At 34.1% G+C, this 19,659-nt stretch overlaps 1 protein-coding gene across 5 annotated transcripts in view; it reads right to left on the bottom strand.

Annotated features, from left to right (window-relative positions):
* Positions 1-19,659, bottom strand: part of ADGRB3 (adhesion G protein-coupled receptor B3) — a 510,634-nt gene that overhangs the window by 215,203 nt on the left and 275,772 nt on the right. For all 5 annotated transcript variants that reach the window (XM_072408480.1, XM_072408481.1, XM_072408479.1 and 2 more), the window contains 3 exons: positions 5,590-5,691; positions 5,206-5,312; positions 2,905-3,099 (listed from right to left, as the gene is read on the bottom strand). In XM_072408480.1, the coding sequence (XP_072264581.1) occupies positions 2,905-3,099; positions 5,206-5,312; positions 5,590-5,691 (404 nt within the window). The remainder of the gene's footprint in view (positions 1-2,904; positions 3,100-5,205; positions 5,313-5,589; positions 5,692-19,659) is intronic.

The following is a 19,659-nucleotide window of genomic DNA, read 5'->3' as shown; positions in this document are numbered from 1 at the left end:
GGGGATGCCAAATTTTACTCCGTTGGCCCAGGAAACACAAAGGCACTATTTGATTTGTATGCATGCTGAACAAATGTTGAATAAATAATATGGATTATTTGAGATAAACCAATATATATAAATACCTACATATAATACAAAAATATGGTTGTATTTTCATACAGTTTACCAGCTATGTGGATATGCCTATATACCATTTACATCTATATCCCATATATTCCTCAAACAGATGCAGAAGTGCAAAGTTCTAACATGACCCCAGCCAAATCAGACCTATAGCTCTGCATTCAACAAAACCTCACACGACCAGCTGATTAAAGAGCTCTGAATCTGACTTGGCCTTTTGCAAAGAGATCCCTGTTTACTCACAGATGAGTAAAGAAAATACATTGTAAGACTTTGCACACCCTTTGTTTTATCTGCTTGGAATGTATTCAGCTAATTTAAGGTGGAAGTTCTATTGGGCTTTAAAGTACATTTTATTACGTTTAATATGAAATGGATAAATGAAGAAATATCCCTTTATTTCTGGAAACAAAATACAATGTGAGAAGAAATCTAGACAAGTATCACTAGAACAGGAATACCGATTGGAAGATTTGCCCATACCTCCTGTTCTGGTGATATCATCACTTTATGTCATCACTTTCTCTACCAGTGATAATAGTAACTAGAACAAATAGCAAGGGTGGATATCACCAAAAGAGGAACAGAGCAAAAAATTACTTTAACCCTTTCATATTTAATTCCAATATTCCAATATTCTCCTAAGTTTGGCTAAATATAAACTTTAATATGAAAAAAGAAACAGCAAACTGTTTTTATGTATTGGAATCTATCTAATAATGCATATTAAGCCACTGTTGTACCAGGAAAACCAGTGATCTATGGCTATACTCATAATCTTGTTTTATAAATGTCCTATAGCTATGCACACAATATAGAAGAGGGAGTATTATATCCTTTTTAGCAATTTAAATCTATGTTTACAACAAGCCAAAGCATATTCATAAGGGCCTACAATATTTAACTGCTTAATCAATACATTAAGGCTATGGTTTAATTAGCATATTAAAAATGAGTTACACTTATTAATCTTATTTATTTTGGCAGAATTAGTGTTGAAGATGAAAGCACTGTTCTGATTTCACCCAATTAATCATGGCATACTTTTTGGCCTTACTTGGAGAGCAGCCAGAATGTATAGGATGAGGGAAAATTGACATTTGCCCATGCTGAATCTTTCACCAGACTTAAGGCTAAATGCATCATTTAGCAGCTAATAATGTAACTTGAAGTGTACTGACATGGTATGGCAATTCAGTATATTTCATTTTTAATGGCTTGACAATGCTTTAGCACATGTAGGTCTCATGATCCTGAACACCTGCACCTTTGTGTGGGTATTTATTTATTTCTACAACACCTGGGAGTGCTTGCCTACATTCCTTTCAGTGGGATATTGTTCAGATTTTAGTTTCTTCATGCTTTTAGTTTACAGGTCCCATGATATCTCTGTTACTTGTGAGGTACTAAAAATTTCAAGGAACCACAAAGCATCTGTCCCAAACTGACTAAGATGCTCTTAAAGGTCTCACGGCATCTGTTAATGGAGAACCAACATTGCATAACATTCACACAAGTACATGCAGATCAGGATTAAATATTATGCTTGATAGCATTGAACTCAAAGTGATATTTGTGTGAGTCTATATTTATTTAATTAAATTTTTTGTTTGAATTTTAAACATCGTGATTCATTCATGTCATTGGTGTGCCTGTAATCATTGATCAAAGTCAATTTTTGTTTGCCTATTTGTGCCTTGTTGAGTTCCTTGTATCCTGAAATACAGAATAAACATTATATATAAAATCGATTTGTCTATCATCATCTAACAATGTTTTTCTCAAAGATAAAATTTGTTTATCAGTAATAATATAATCAATAGTATATATCTACTTCATGCAACTCTATTGTATGGCAACCTACTTGACAACTTTTAAAACAATTGGACCTGATTTTTTAAGGTTTTCCAAGACTGGAGAAGATAGACTATCATGGGTGATGCAAACCTGGAATGGATTTTCTAAAAATCATTTGCTATTAGTTGGTAAATGTTTTAAATTCTGGACAAGATCCATCTAAGGTTTGGAACTACACAGGTTCTCCCATTATAGTCTATGTTCTCTAGTCCTGAAAAACTTTATTAAATCAGGTTTACAGCCCAACCGCAACTCAGTCCTCTTCCAGTAATGCTAAAGGATATATCAGGATTCCTGTGCCATGATATAATCCCAGCAATCATCACTTTAATCTCCTGGTAAAAAAAAACAATTTTTGGGGTATGTTGATGAAATGCCAAAATGTGAACCAAGCTGAAGTGTACGCTCAAACATTTACAGGTTCAAAAAATGCTAAATGTTGGATGGAATATCAGAGATGGAGAAGGGTTTGTCAGAAGTTCTAGTTGATTACAGTAGACAAAGCCTTGTGCAGAATGGAAACCAAATTTGCCATGATATCTGATATGTTGGTTGAGGTGGTTCGTCAATAGTGATAAGTGAGGAGGAATTAGTTTGTTGAGAAGATATCACCACCTTTTCGCTGGGTCATTTTTACATCAGTTGAGAAAACTTTCATCCAGTAAGTCTTCCAAATTATTTACAATGACAACATTCCAATTAAATGCATTGAATCTTCTGGTCCTATCATGAAAAATGTCTATAACCACATGATATAACCCTGTATAGTTTGTAACTGTTCTGCAGAAAAAATTACATATATACATAGAAATTACAATAGACAAATAGAAAAATAGATAGAAGTAAACCAGATAGATAGATAGATAGATAGATAGATAGATAGATAGATAGATTAGTCTGACATGATTGTTTTTTTTTTACCTGTACTCCATCAGATGCGGGGATATAACTTGCTCTTTTGAAAGTGTCTGTGACATTTCTGAGGATTTCCACCGAGATCAGTAGATCTCCTGCATAAAAATGCTTCCTCTGAGTTAAATCGAGCAGTGTTTTGGTCACCTGAGACATTCCTTCTCCTGCCAGTGTTCTTTGTCCCTTGGCAAGATGTTCTTTAATCTATATCAGTTAAATAGACAGCATATGTTTAACTGTGTTTAAAGAATATTTCACAAGCAATGCAGCTCTCAAGCATTACAAATATGAAAAAAAAAATATCACAACTTGCATATGCTATGTGCTATTTAGACATGTATATTTTTATATTATTATTTTTTTTTTCCAATACTGGATACGGTTTCCTTGTATGAAGAATATTGTTTGGGAACTGAAGCCAAATATACTTGAGTTTGACTAGTCTACCTGTTTTAAAATATTTTTGAATGTCCGATTAAGACAACATTACACTGATCTCATGAAGTATAGCATTGAATAACAACAATGTGCTAAATGAAATAAGTATATATTCTTTAGTCATATATAAAGAGAAATTACAAAACCAATATTCACTCACAAATACCTTTGAACTAACTTTTATTTCTGAAATTCATGTTTCTTTTTGGACAGAACAAATAGTGGTAAAACCACAGCCAGTTTTTAAGAACTTTTTAAGAAATTAAGAGAAAATATCCTTTCAATTGGAAAGAATTCCCTCTTAGAGAGTTGCCAGAAGGACAAGTATCTTCATTAGAAACCTTACCCTCTAACCTTGTCCTGGTGCCAACTCAAACTTATGGATTTACCCTTACTTCAAGAAACATTGGTGATAAAGACAATTAGATCAAAAATCTCATTGCAAACCAAACAAAAATTCAAACCCCCCATCACTAGATAAAGACAATTAGATCAAAAATCTCATTGCAAACCAAACAAAAATTCAAACCCCCCATCACTTTATCAAACTTAAAAAAACAAAACAAAAAAAAACTGTTGCAGTATAACCTTTAGTTATACTTTTGTCTATAAGTATGTAGCTATATTTTGTAATTGTGCCATAGAGGTCCTTCTTTAGGCACTTCCTGTTATGAGGTGATGTTTTTCAGTTGTGCTTTGTATTGTGACCATGTCACATGCAGTCATGGTGAGGAGTCATGCCAAAACTCAATACACGCAAGTGACTGAAGGTGTCTAGAGGAGATCAGCAGTACTGACATGTAAAAGAGGATTAATAAAGATGTAAAATAGTATGTTTTTTTTAGAAAACAAATATGGGTAAGAGAGCCCTGATGCAACCACCATTGCATATTTGTCCTACCTTAATAAAGAAGCCTAATAAACTGAATAACATATCACTTGGCATTTATTGTATACACAATATAAACATTGTCTAAAGGGGAAATAATGAATTTTCTCCCACAATAAAACATGTACTTTATACACTATATACCCTGGAGTAGGTGTGAAGTCATTGGGGGCTTGTGGGTCTGTAGTAGTAGTAAGAATTTGAGGACCCCTTCTACTAACCCACAAATTATTATCCGCTTCCACCAACCCACAAATTAAAATGCTTGGCACCCAGTAACAAAATTTGTAAATTACAAGGTGCCAAAGTGTTATGGGGGTAGAAAATGATCCGAAAGGTAGAGCATCTGCATCTTGGCACTCATTTAAGGTTCATACCAAGAACCAGATAAATTAGTGGTCGGGATTCCCCTCTTTATAGGGTAAGTGATGAGAAAATTGTTTGTCATTGCTTCATTTCTGTTGTCATATGATGAATTTGAGCAGATGAAAAAAAAAAAAAAAACTTGTCAGATGTCAAACATGTTTTGTATTAGTGATCCACTTGATTGAGCATTGCTTATCCATGCAAGTATGTTCATTACCAAGAGGTTCAGCAATCCCTGATTCACATCCGCAGTTTCAAATTTATTGATTCAGGTAACTTTTTTGGTCACCTGTGTTTGTATGGTGAAGACAGATACACATATACTATGCATATCATAAAATAAGGATTGTCATCTCTATTAAAAGTCCTGCCAAGAGGAAATAAATTTTGAGTGACAGTAACATTATAGTAAACCATTATCATCCATGTTTATTCCCAGGGAAACATTGGAAATGACTGGAAATACAATAGTTAAGAAATGGCCCTATTAATGCAGAGCTGTTTCATTTGCTTTGCCAGTGCCGTATTTTCAACTAGATATGAATGAGTTACATTTTCAGCTCAGCTACATAATAGGAAATAAACATAACAAGGACAAAAGCTGGCTTTGCACCTACTGAAAGCTGCAAGTGTCTGTATTCAGCTGATATGCATCTTGCAAAGCTTGGCTGTTCCCAGAAGGCTACACCATGAAGATTGAGCGAGCAGCGTCTGCTAGTGGTGCCTATGAGTCACACAGGATGCAGAAAATATTTGTTAGGTTCTGCAGCAATGCTGAAATCATACAAAAGCAATCTCACAAATGAGTCTATCTAGCTTTAACATCGTAAAATGAGATGCACAATATATATTCCATTTTTTTAAATTCCATTTGTACAAATGATTATTTGAAAGCCTCAATTATGATCTTTCAAACCGCACCGGAGACAAATAAACATGTTTGATCATTAGTCATGTAGTTATATATAAAATTGTACATCTCTTAATAGTAGAGCGTTTACCAGTAGCGTTAAGAGGACATCGATTGAATGCCAGGTCTCCAGCTGGGGTTCTTTTCCATACCATAGACATCAAATAGTCCTCGGGGCAGATTTCATAAGGAGCTGTGAATAAGAGTGAGAGATTTATATTAAACACACACATCTAGGATTCTGAGATTATTTGTCACGCTATTCAGTTCTCAACATGCCTGAGGAAAAAACCTTAGTAGTCCAGAATGTTTGTTTCTAAAAACATTAGCTCTGTGGTAAAAATAGCTCACCCAGCAGTTTCTGCCTGTCACTTTTTTCTTTTTTTAAACATAATATCCTGCAGATGTATGTGCTGTTCCATCAATTTCTCATGCAGTTTATAAACATGGTGGTTAACTAGTTACTGCATTATTAGTATTTTTTATTTTAGGTCACCTTAAAGAGGAAGATTATTTGCATCATAACTGGTCACCTCAATGTTTTCTCACAACACAGCTACCCCAACTGTGAAAAAACATTAGCATTCAATATAAACTGAAACCCAGGAAGGAAGGTTTGGGACTACAAGCATTAGGCTCAACAATGACAAATAGTGAATCCTGAATAATTACAAACTAATAATGTCTAATCTGATAACAAATATATTGTAAGAGTATTCTAAAAGATTTATCGGTGATGATCATTCATCCACAAACAAATTTTTTTGGCCATAACACAGATAAAAAGCAGAGACAAACCCCTTGCACTGAGGGGCATGCACAATGCACCAGTGATTTGTTAAGACCATTTCTACACTTTTTTATTCCACAAGTCGTATACCCCACTGATATATAGCCATCATACCAGCAACTGGAGGAGGTAGAACTGATTGCTAAAAAACTGATTGCTGTTCACATTCTTCCCTTTGAACACCTAAACCTTTACAATTATGCATCATCATGGGTGTCAGAATATTTTTTTCAGTGTTCAAAAACCATGATCTTTCAGTCGCGCAAGTGCTCATTCTAGGGCAGTGGTCGCCAACCAGTGAAAATTTTGGTGGTCTGCAGCTCTGGCTGATGCACCCTCCAGCGGGTTCATTCTCCTAACCCCGCTGATCATGTGCCACCACTGTTCTAGGGGACTGACTGGTACAAGCTGTAAACTTAGTATAGCTGTTGGAAAGGCATTTTTTCATATTGGTAAGATGCCGAAACAGAGGGTTAGGTTGTAGTGTGTTTGTGCACCACAGAAAAGTGCATGGTTTGATATAGGCTCTGACGTACAGATCTGACAGTAGAAAGCCAAGAAACAGGAAATAATGCTAATCCTGATATACATGTACAGGAAATGGGCAATCCGACAGACATTGCTCCAATATGTAGACCAAAGTCATAACTATGACAGGCGGATGTTTGACCAGTGAACTGCAGTAAAATGGTGCTTGACATCATGTCCTCTATATGTTATTGAACTTTGGTCCTGTTCTTAGTCCTAATCTCTAGCATGTTACTGATGCCGAGACTGAAGAACAAGGCATATAGAGTTATTGTTATCCAAGCTGCCTGGGTTGGAGAGAATAAAGTAATAAATATTCATAATATTAGGGGGTGGTCGTCCCTGGAAACTGCACATCTTTAGCTCCCTTAAGGAATGTCTGTAGAGCTAACTTGTCCAGGCTGTAGCTTCATTTATTTGGATTCCCATTTCTGCCTGTGCTGCAGCTGGAAGGGAGTTATCTTGCTGCTGTTACGCTGTATTGACTGAGAGTGGTAACACCGACATCTGTGCTCTAAGTCAGCTAACTAAAAGCCAGATATTAAAGCAAGATACATGGGGATCCAGTTGGCTGACGGCATATTCGTAGTCTCAAGATCAAATCCACCAAGTTCCTCTCCATTCATGATGCCCATGCCTAATAGTATGGTGGTTTTACATGTATAGTCTTTCAATACACTTTTTATTTCAAATTATGAAATGCTGTTATCGTTTACCTGCAAAATACTAACATAAATTTTACATAACATATTTTATTTCATTATTTAATGCCTATGTTTACCTACATCTTCTAAAACGAGACTTAAACAGCAAATTACAACAAATATTAGCCAATACTGATCAATTGCACCAATGCCAATATTTGTCAATGATAATAGTCCTTCAATTCATCAGAACACAAACTTAAATGTTTTTAATGAGCAGTATAGTAAAAATTCCTGCATACAGTTAGGAAAATTCAATATTGTTTGCAGCAGTGTTCCTTTAAAGTAGTTTTAAGTCAAATACCTATACATACTTGGCGGAGCACACAAGAGCATGTCAAATAGGGCCTATGTTTAGACACTTTTGGAAGCCAATGACAAACACATCATTATAATAGTCCAAGTGAAAGAACAATGTTTTTTTGAGAGCAGAAAGAAAACTTTGGAACCAGTTATGAATTCTATTAAGCACTAGAATACAGAGAGGAGTGCCAAATGAAAACACAAACACTCATATTCTACATTTTATACTTTTCATTTTGTGCTTTTTAGCATTCTTTTAAAAACAAAACAAAGTATTGCACTTCTAAAAACACTTTGAAGCAAGGTTTTTTAGGGTATTCAGAGCAGCAATACAATTTGTAAAAGGTGTCTTTTTGAGTATATATTAGAAAGTTAGAGCTGTCCTTGTAATCCTAATTCCCCTCCAAAATCATATATTGATCACTCACAGGTCTTTTTGTAAATTCTCTATTTAAATGAGCCCAAATGGCAGGACAAATAACCATAATTCAACAAAATATTTTAAAGCAAACCATGCAAGTAAAAAATATAGGCATGGTATATTCTCCAAATAGATAACTCCAACTCAAATTTAAACAGATTTTTTTAGGGAATTATAATAATTACAGAAAAATACACAAAAATATATATATATATAAAAATACACAAAAATATATATAAAATAAAGGGGAATAAAAATAAGGGTTAGAGGGGAGAGGAACATTGGGCTGAGAGCAATAACGTTTTATATTCTGAAGAGTAATTAAAGTTGTGTCAGTAGAACTAAGTCAGGTTAAATTGTGCAGTGGTATTGAAGCTGTTAGGTCTTCCATGTTCATGATTTCAATAATTATATAAAACCATTGAGGGGGATTATTGTTCTTCTCTCACAAGTCTTTAAAGATGCTTTTTGGGTGGCCAATTAGCACAATAAGCCTCATTTCTACAAGATTTTTACCTTATGCACAATTGGAACCTATAGGTTTTCTTCTGCCTTATCCATGGGATTTAATATCAGAAATCCTTTCCGTAAGAATGAACAGAGATGCTTCCATGCAAGTACAGAAAAACAGCTGGATCCGAGGAATTTCAGAGAAGAGGCCTGCAGCGCCCAGTTGGCTAGACAATGAGCATCTCCAAAGACTAGAGAGAGGTCAATAAATGATTTGGGAGGGGTGCTGCAGGGGTAGGATGACACCTAAAGAATAACTGATTAAAGAACAGCTATTCTTGAAAACTGAGCTTCTTAAAGATTCCAAACATTGCAGTTATGTATTGCCAGTTGTGCCTTATTTAAAAGGCTAGCTAAAAAAGAGATGACAGATTTTTTGGTAAGTTTACGTATACACATTCCAAACGTCTATTTAAAAAGGAAGTAAAAAATACCATAGTGTTTTTCTCAATAATACACCAATAAATAATAAATTCACCCTATATTCTGTTTTGACGTTTACTCATCCTTAGAAGTGGTGGCTGCATTTCTATTCTTTTCAGAAATACACCTGTTGATCTTGCCGGATATGTTCCTGTGCATTGAAATAATAAACAATCTTATGAACCTTCTCACCTATCATCTGCTAACTACGGGGCATCTTCTCTTGAAAGAGCAGCCTAGGGTGCTATCCACCTTAGGACAGAGAGTCTGTTACTGGTAGAGTTACTATGTGAAAATAAAGGAAAAAGGGCTGAAATTTGTAAACATCACAATGTAAATTGGTATCAGCTCTTGCAATCCGCGTAGTGCTTTAAAGTTTAAACTGGAAAGGGAGGAGAACCACACTCATGTATATGCAGTACAAGGAGCATGTTAAGTAAAGTGACAGATTGGTGAGCTCACCATTTATCTACTTTTCCATTCACTGTCCAGTTACAGGCTGAAGGAAAGGACAAGACCCATAAGTGTTACTGAACTGCAAAGAAAATAAGGTCTTCTGCACTGCCAGAGAGGTAAATCTCTGGATGTTATGGGAAGAAATACAAATATTTGGATACAAAAACAGTCCCAATAAATGTATTTCATCTGTTTATTTAGCTGCTTCCTTGGGGTTCAGCTTTAAGTTCCCTTGGTTATATACAACATAGAAAGGAAAACGTGTTTTGTCTTTTACATAAAATTGTTTCTGCAATCAGGCAGACATAACAGATCACTAGATCAATGATGGGCATCCCAGTCTTTTCAAGACCTTCACATGTGGCCTTTGATCACTCCAGGAAACCTCATATTACATTTATGTAGAAAGATTAAGAATTTCAAAGGCTGCTTTACATCAATTTCTGTTATAATAATGCTTTATGACATCATGGTATCATGGCAACTTGTTGAAGCAATTTAAAAAGAGTTTATTAAGACTTAATGAGTGTAAAACCTCTAACACAGGTCTAAATAGACATTTCTTCTCATGCTGATAAAGATTTCATTTATTTTTATTTTTACAGTTAAGGTAAAAACAAGGTCAAATTATTGGAAAATAATGATACATCTAATTGGAACCTTGTTAAATATTATATTACAATCATAAATTGCGTCACCCAACCAGCCCATGGCCCCAATGTGTCTGAACATGATCATTCATTATTAGGACATTTGTTCAATGTAATGGTAAATGCCAGTGAATGTCAGGTGCACAGTGGTACAATTGCCCCATGCAGCTTTCTGCTTCAAACCTTAATGAAAATGTACAATCCTCTACATGATAGACAAAGGGACATTATTATTCTCCTGAAGCGGCTATGGATTTATAATCTCTTGAATTCAGCTATCACTTTGAGAATGCAGAGCTTTGGGACTCTTTTATTGATCATTTTTAAAAACAACATTCATTTTAAGTGGCTAGAAGAATGATCACACAGCACTAGGTCAATTCGTAGAATTCATCAGTGCAATGTAGCATTGTCAAGATAGAATTATGTATTGGAAATAGGGAGACACTTTCCTTGTGTGACAAATTATTACATGCAAAAGTGGCAGCTATCAGTCACTCAAAATGTAGTCACAGAGAACTGTTAATATCTTTGTGCCCTAAAACCTTTCTGTGTAATTCATATGTATTATCATGTTATTGCTTCTGTTTTATTTTACCACTATGGGCTCTTTTTATAAAGCATTAAATCTTACATTTCCTCAAACATTCCATGGTGGAGACTGTTACTGCCACTGAAAGACATGGACCTGAAAGAGTCTCCACCAGGGAATGTCTGATTTCCTGTGTTATAAATAAATCTTTATGAGATTCCTGGCTACCAAATAATACGTGCAACCAATCAAAATATGCTCTTCTGAAGTTAGGGAAGACTATCATGAATTTGGATTGGTTGTTGTGAGTTACAATAAACCAGCTCTGAGATAATGATTCATAGTTATTCTGTGTCTTCAATACATTCTTTTAAATGAGTCAGAAATAAGTTATAAGTCCATTTAGGATACTTGTTTTGAGATATCAGGCCTGACTTATTAAAGCTCTCCAAGACTGGAGTGGATACACTTTTATCAGTGAAGCTGGTTGATCCAAAAATCTGGAACGGATCTGGTCCAGGATTGAAAACATTTGCTAACAAATAGCAAATTAGTTTAAGAAATCCATTCCAGGTTTGCTGGATCACCCAGGTTCACTGATGGAAGTGTATTCTCTCCAGCCTTAGAGAGCCTAAATAAATTAGGGATAGACTAAAAAAGGTTGATTTACTAATGTCGTTTTGCAAAGATTATAATAAAATGTAAACCATAGCATCCTTAAGGAATGATTTAAGCTTAAAATCCAACACTGTCTAATAAATTAGAATCCAAACAATTTGTCATGACACTTTGAGCTGCTGTGAGCTTTCTAATTCTGTCCACTGCAAATCAGATTACTGACCATTCCCACATTTTTTGAGGATTGTAGGGTCTCAGATCACCTTTGGTTTTTGAAATCACAGCCTGATAAATACTCTATTTGTTTCTGCTAATTATTATTTACTATTTTTGCCTCTTTAAAGTTGCACTCCAGCCACTATGCTTTGAGTTTTGTATATAGTAAAGTCCAAGTTTTGTCCAAGTTTTCCTGGTTTGGACACACAAAAAAAAAATCTAAGGTTTTAACCATTCTCCTTCTGCGCAAAACAATGTATGATCTTAAGTTGCACTCTAAAAAATGGGTCTAATTTATCAAAGCTTTCCAAGACCGGAGATGATAGGTTATCATGAGTGAACCTGAGTAATACAGCAAACCTAGTCCAGAATTGAAAACATGTTTTTTTAAGAAATCCAAACCAGGTTTGCTGGATCACCCAGGGTCTTCCATGATGGTCTATTTTTTTCCAGTCTTGGGAAGCCTAAAAAATTCAGGCCCAATATGTCTTTTGTAGATGTTCCACATTTTAATGCATTCAGAAGTAGTATCATAAATTGGAGATAGTTCATATATATTTTCCATTTCAGACCTGCAGTTGAACAAGGCAGCTTTTAGTATAATGAGGCCTATGTATGCATTTTATATAAGGAAAGTAACCTGAAGATTTTCTGTGCTAAAAAACAAAACAGGAAATCATTATGTTTTCACATGGTTTGACAGCAGAAATAAACACATTTGCTCCAGCCCACCTTACACTTTGGTAAATCTCGTCTTTGTATTTCAATAAATCAGTCCAACATATCTACCACTGTCATATGACTACACAAACATACATTATAAGGTCAGCGGAGTCACAAGCTTGTTACATCCTTGGTAGCAAACTGGAAAACTTGAAACAAAGCCAGTAATGAGCAAAACCATATTACACCACAGCAAAGCCATAGTTATAATTATCAACCTATTTCTATGATCTTTTCAACTGTTTTCTGCCTGTGACAACATCCAATCATTTCACTCTGATAACATCCCTGCACGCTCACAGACATGAAAACTTACAAATGGCAATTGAAGTTTTTCGTAGTAACAGTTTTTGGGTGGATTGCTTCTTCTGACTACTTAATAGTCCTAAATAAATGAACATAATTGTGGTGTAAATACTTGTAAAGCTTGCCAGATTTTGTATATATTGTATGTATTTGCTGCATAATCCAAAAGTAGATTTAAAAAAGCTTAAACCCAATTTGAATGTAATGAGATTGCTAAACTAAAAACAAATGTTTATTCAATGTTCAAAGCACTAATGCTAATTTTCATGCCTTGATGAGTTTGTTGTCAAATGCAATTCCCAAAGATTTGATTAATGATTCCCATTACTCCGATTATACTTACAAGGTCTCATTTTTTGTGAATGGAAATACCAAAACAAACTAGCTTAATTCTTACCTGTGCATTTGATATAGGGTTTTAGTTCAACAGTGGCACCAGAAAAGCCACATCTATCCTCAAACATTTGTTTTTCTTGTTTTGTTTTGTAGATATGCTCACATCTACACATAGCATCTACACATAGCATGCATCAGTAATGCATTCAGTCAGGATAAAAAACAAATGGCTTTGTCTTAGTGAAATAAAATTAAATGAAAAGAATAAATGTCAAGATGCAAAAGTTTTAAAGCACAGACTGGTAAATGTGATGATTCAAAGCTTTTATCTAATCTTGTATAGGGTCTATAACTACCGTTGTGTAAAAATAAAAAAATAAAAATCTTGTATAACTTTTTTAGAAAGAATGAGTGGTGTCTCTTTGGAATGGAAATATTTTTTCAATGCATAGCTCGGTGTACAAAGCTGGGTATCCTGGCATCTCCCTTGGAATCACAGGAATTAATGAACATTTATCCATGCCCACAGGAGTTATGCCATTGTTGCCAGGCTTATCAGGATTATCTAGGATCTAGAACAATGAAGAAGGGTAAGTGAAGATGGCGGTGCCCTTCACAGAGCAGACAGGCAGGTAAGAGGCTGAGTTTAATTTAAATATTGTGATCCGCAAATACGTTTATTTTATTGAAAAAGGGACATCCCCTGTGTCTTCTGAAAGACCTGCCTGATTACATTTTTTTAGTTTCAAACTTTAGTTCTGCTTTAAGTTTACTTGAAGATTTGTTCTGATTGGTTGCTATTGAATATATTTCCTATTACATAAAGCTTTAGGTACAAACACAGTTGTGAAATTTACCAACTTTTCCTAGCAACTTTTCAAACATATGGTAGACATAATGGCCATCAGTTTATTTTGCTGGATCCACAGTCAGTCTGATATGTAAAATAAAATATTGCTGTAAATAAAATGCAAACGAACAAAAATGCATGGAAATGTAAACATTTGATAGTTTCCTGCTCTGGAATTAAACAATATCAGATACAGACAATAAAGTAGGCATCATTTTGTAATGTGTGTTATATAGTTGTAAAAGGCCTCGGGATGGAGCATCCTATTAGTTTGTAGAATAAAAGTTACTTGCAAATTACCATGGTTACCATATTCTATCTTTTGGCAGTGGACGATGAAATGAAAGAAAGCACAGAACTCTCAGGCGCTGAGGATTTACAATTTACAACTTTTGCTTTTGAACGATGAAAAAAGAAAAGCAATATGTGAAATGACTTTGGAAGTGTGAAATTCACTGACAACTGCAGCCTTGATCAATCTCGGTTTTGGAGTCGAATGTTGTCAGAACAGCATGTGCACATATGTTATCAATGGGCTGCTAGTGTTTTTTTTCTGAAAGATCAGAAAAATACTGAATAAAATGTCAGGACAAAACACTGCTAGTGTGATTTACTTAAGTAATCCAATTTATGCAAAACTATATCAAATTGTCCACATTGTAGGAAGCACACCATTAAAAATGAACTATGAGACGTGTAATATCAAAATTGAGCATCTCAAGTAGCTTGCTGTGGTGGAAAAAAGACAAACTAAAAATTAACCTTGCCCAAAAATATGTGATCATTATCTGTTTATTGTAACCATATGTTAAGTTTGATCCCAAAAGCCGCCAAAAAATAGATTGCTTTTTAATGTGTTATTATAAAAATAAGCACAAATGAACCGTAAAAAAAAAAAAAAACTCACATTTTTTTTTTTGAATAGAAAATGTAAAAATTCAAATTGCTCTATGTCGCACAATGCACTCCACTCTGCACTCTCAGGTGCTGGGTATGGTTCACTTCTCCTGACAACAAGAATCAAAAATTACCACGACATGTAGGATATGTGTTCTGTTTGTGGTGTAAAACCTGTGTGGATGGACTTAAGCTCCTGTGGTTCTTCATTATTGTTTCTTTTTAAAAAAACTGGTTTGGCTTACATTTATAATTTTAACAGTGCTGCAGGGGAGGGACATTGTGACTGACAATACCCATCTTTTAATACCCATCAGTTATGAAATCAATCCTGGGACATTAGAAGGCTGGGTACACAAATGCAGCTGATGCCAATGTACATTGCACTCCACCAAAAGATAAATTTCCTAATATAAATCCGTTGGTCAGATGTCCCAAAACCTTGCACACACTTTCAACATTCTAACCTACTGAACTTATTACTTTCTAGACAGAAATCATTCGGTCACGTGTGGAAGATCGTTTGTACACATTTTAGAGTGTACTTCCAAAAAGAAATTAATATCTATATTAGATGTTAGACAACTGATCGAGAAGCAAAAAATCTACTAGTAACAACCATTAGGAAATACATTTATCTTCCTACTCACTTCACTGGAAGTCAAAGATCAGAAGAAGAAAATCTGCCCATGTGCACCTAGCCTAAAACTCTTAAGTTTAAACTAAAATATGAATTATATTTATATTATAATAAACAATACTGTATGCATTGAAATGTATTTTTATAAAATAATTTAAACATGGTTATGTGACCATTGTAGACACCACTGGCTGTACAAATGGTTCAGTCATTATTACCAGCTTTGACAATACAATGTAGAAAAAAATATAAGGATTGTAAAATAAAAACAAAAAAAATACATGTATGCATTGATTATTATTACCATTTTATAATTGTCTTGGCCTATGTGTGAAGGAAATGCACAGGGATTGTGCGGAAAATTAACCCAAAAAACCCAAAACCACAACAGGTGCCTAAATTTTAGCACCATCAATACAGAGCTTTTACATCATAAGAAAAGCTATGTTAGATTCACTTGACATTAATCTGAAATAAATAAATGTTTTAATACTTAGTTGTTATTAAAACTGTCTTAATGTTGGTCAACATTTGTGCGAATCTGAAAAAAACAGAAATGCTTATGTTTGGCAAAAATGATACCCTGACTTGCGTTTTAAAATAAAAACATAGAAAAGTGTTTGAACCATAGCAGATATTTGAAGTGAATGTGGTCTGTGAATTACGACGATTATTTTTTCAGTCATATGCACTGTATGAATGCATGGTATGACTGTATGCATGTCATATGCACTGTACGACTGTATGCATTGTTAACAAAAAATATTATTTTAACATAACAGTATAATTATATATTATACTAAATACTTTTATCAAATTGGATGAATACAGTAAAGGTTTTTTTTTATACTAGTCATGATGTATATTTAACTAAAATTAAAAAAATAAACTTTAACCATTTTAGCTTGTATATCTATTAACTTGTATATCTATTATGGATTGGAGCATTTTTCACAACTCTGCCATGAGCCTGTTAATTTATAAATAACTTTGCCATTACATTAGATGCCACAGTAAATAAAGTAAGTAAATAAAAAACACTTCTTTTTCTACTTAATTGGTGTTATTTGTTTCAATATTTTTACTGAATAAACCATAAAAAATAAAATTAAAATTATAATTCCAGTAAAAAATTTTTTTTACAGATTATATGGTACTTTTTCAATTGTGTTTTATTAAAGTGCACTAAAAAAAGAATAAAGGACAAAATGAATAATGAGAAAAAAAGTATCAATGGTTATATAAATAGTAATAAACCTTAAAAGTAGAATATTAGAGAGGGGGAGAAGAAGTTAAATATAGTTTGTTAGGGTAAAATATGGATGACTAGGAAGTAAATAGAATATATTTTATTAGGAAAATCATTACTTACTTTTATTCATCTGCAGATCAAAAGGATCTGCAGATGAATAAAACAGAGCAGGTGTAATAGAAACAATGGATCTTTGACACCTTTATATTTCTCTAACATATCTATTTTCAGAGACACTTATTTGCAAAGCAACTACTGTTGTCAGCAAGTACTTGAAGTACAGGTGTAAGCTACTGTTTCATATTCATTTCCCTATGGCAAATGTTTTAGATGACATGAATATATATTTTTTTAAAATAAATAATAAAAATAGCAATAAATTTATATAAATATAATGTGAGTCAACAATTTTACATATGAATATGGTAAACGTGTTGCCATGTGTCTGATAAATCATGACAATTATGAGGTTTGTAGTGAAACCTCCATGGCTTTTTCTTTATCTTTAAAGATGTGTGCATGATTGAACTATCCAAGCATCATTATTTATATCTATAGGTCAGGAAAGAAGAATAAAATCAAGCTTATACTGAAGAAAAACAATTGCATAGTTAAAAGTATCCAACATGGTCACATGATATTTTCCCTACAGCCAATGGGGTGGGCTTTTTTTGGCGCTCTCTACTGGTACACATTGATATCAGAGTAATCTCTTTATCAGGATGTGTCAACCTGGACTGAGCATAGATGTAAAACTGAATTAAATAAATAATGTTGAAAATATATGCATTTGCCGGTCTCAAAAGTGCTTTTGACTTGCTAGGCTGATGATAGTAGTCAAGGAATACCTGCTGGATTTATTTAAGAAAAAGAAAATAATAACATTTTTAGCATCAATATGTGTAAGCTAAAATTAAATGACATGTCCATAATTAAAATTTAATTATGACAGATTGTTCTCAGTGGGGGCTATCAGCAGGGAGTTCTTAAAAATCTTTTGGAAATGTAAATTATTTTTCTTTTAAATATATTTGTTAATGTGCTAAAATGTGGTAAACTTAATAATTAATTTTTGGTCCCTTCAGGTCCTAATTCCTATCCAGGTCTATGGGCACAGTTTGTTTAATATTATTAGAAATTATTGACTTGTATGTGTGTGTGGGAAAAGGAAGACAGTGGCCTCTATGGTATTCATTCCTTTCATAACCAAATACTGTACCATATTGGAAAGCCTTAAGGGAACTACACAATTAATTGCAATGGGCTATTGCCTAAAATCTAGTAAGAAATATGCAAAAAAAATGGTATGTAGGATGAATGTGCTGATATACCCCACTCAGATCAGCTAAGATTACCAAAGAATTTAAAGTTAATTTTAATGAAAACTACATATAAAACTGTGTTTTAAAACACGTTGTTAAAAAGGAAAATGTGCCCTCTACCTTGCCCATTAAAGTACCCTATTCCCAAAAAGTGGGGACAATGCAATAAAAACTAAAATCTCTAATTTGTAATTCACCAAACATTTTTTTTTAACAGGCAAAATTACAAAGGAAAATATTTTTTTTTTAATTTTCAATTTTCCAGAAGATTTTCAATGCTTCTACTAAAAGTAATTCTATTTAAAACATTTTAATAAGCACATTTAGAAATTGATGCCTGCAACAATTTTCAGAAAAGTTGGGACAGAGTTACCACTGGGTCACATCCCCTTTTCTTTAAATTAAACACCTTTGTTTGGTAACTAAACCTGAAACTAACTGTTTTAGTTTTTCAAGTATATTTTCCCATTCTTGCTGTAAAAAAGACTTTAGCTGTTCAGGAATCAATGGTTGCTGCTGTCTGATTCTTCTCTCCTTATGATGTGTGAAACATTTGCAATAGGACCCAAATGTGGACTGCAGACAGGCCAGTCAAGTACGCAGCCACACTTTTGTAATTTGTTTGGAATGAAGCCTGGTATTGTCCTGCTGAAATATACATGGAGCTTCTGGGAAAAGGTGTTGTCTTGATGGAATCATTAAACTATATACATTTTCATGGTCAACCTCCACATTAATGGTACCTTGGTTTATATACTGATCCCCCATTGCCATGGGCAGTGGTGCATCCACTCATACGATCACAGATGCTGACTTTTGCACCTTTCATTATTAAGACTCTGGGCGGTCTTTTTCATCTTCATCTGGTACATAGAATCCCATTTCTGAAAAGTGGACTTAGCTGTCCACAGAACCCATTTCTATTGTCTTTCTGTCCACTGTAGTTGTGTTTGCACCCAGAAAATTGCAGTTTCTGCACCAAATCGATATATGGCTTTCTCTGAAACATTTCTTGATGGAGAGTCGGAATGTGTTAAGCAACAATGATTTCCCAAAATACCCCCAAGCCCATGTGGCTACATGTTTGTGACAATAGCATGACGGTTTCTAAAGCAATACCGCCTAAGAGTTGGTCTAGGTCTTCACACACAGATATAACTTCTGACTCCCTGAAACCTTTCACAGTATTAATACCTGTAGATAGGGACAGACCTAAATCCTTTACAATCTCACACTGCAAAACATTGTTTTAAATTGACAAATTGCAGCACAAAGTGGGGAGCAACAACCCATCTGTACTTGAAAAGACTGAGCCTTTGGTGGATTCTTCTTATATACCGTACCTGTTCTTGATACCCACAACTGTTACCAGTTAACCTGCTAATTAAGGAACCTTATAGAATGTTACTTGTATAAACTTTACAGTGATACTTTGCCTGTATTGTCTTAACTTTTTTGAAGTATGTTGCAGGCATCAAATTGTTTATGTTTAACAAAGAAAGTTATGTTTGTTGGTGAAAACACTAAAATAAAAAGCATATTTTTGTAGTACATAGGAAGAATTTCTCTTTTGGAGTTTTTCAGCTGTTGAAATGATTTTTAAAATTTTGATTTTGATTGATCACCCATCACCAGCTATAAAATGAACTCCAGGAGGTAGAGGTGACATTTATATTTATACAAA

This window comes from Pyxicephalus adspersus, chromosome 4, assembly GCF_032062135.1.
Source record: "Pyxicephalus adspersus chromosome 4, UCB_Pads_2.0, whole genome shotgun sequence".
NCBI lineage: Eukaryota > Metazoa > Chordata > Amphibia > Anura > Pyxicephalidae > Pyxicephalus > Pyxicephalus adspersus.
Note: the sequence above shows the minus strand (reverse complement) of the source record. Positions and strands in the feature narration are given on the sequence as shown.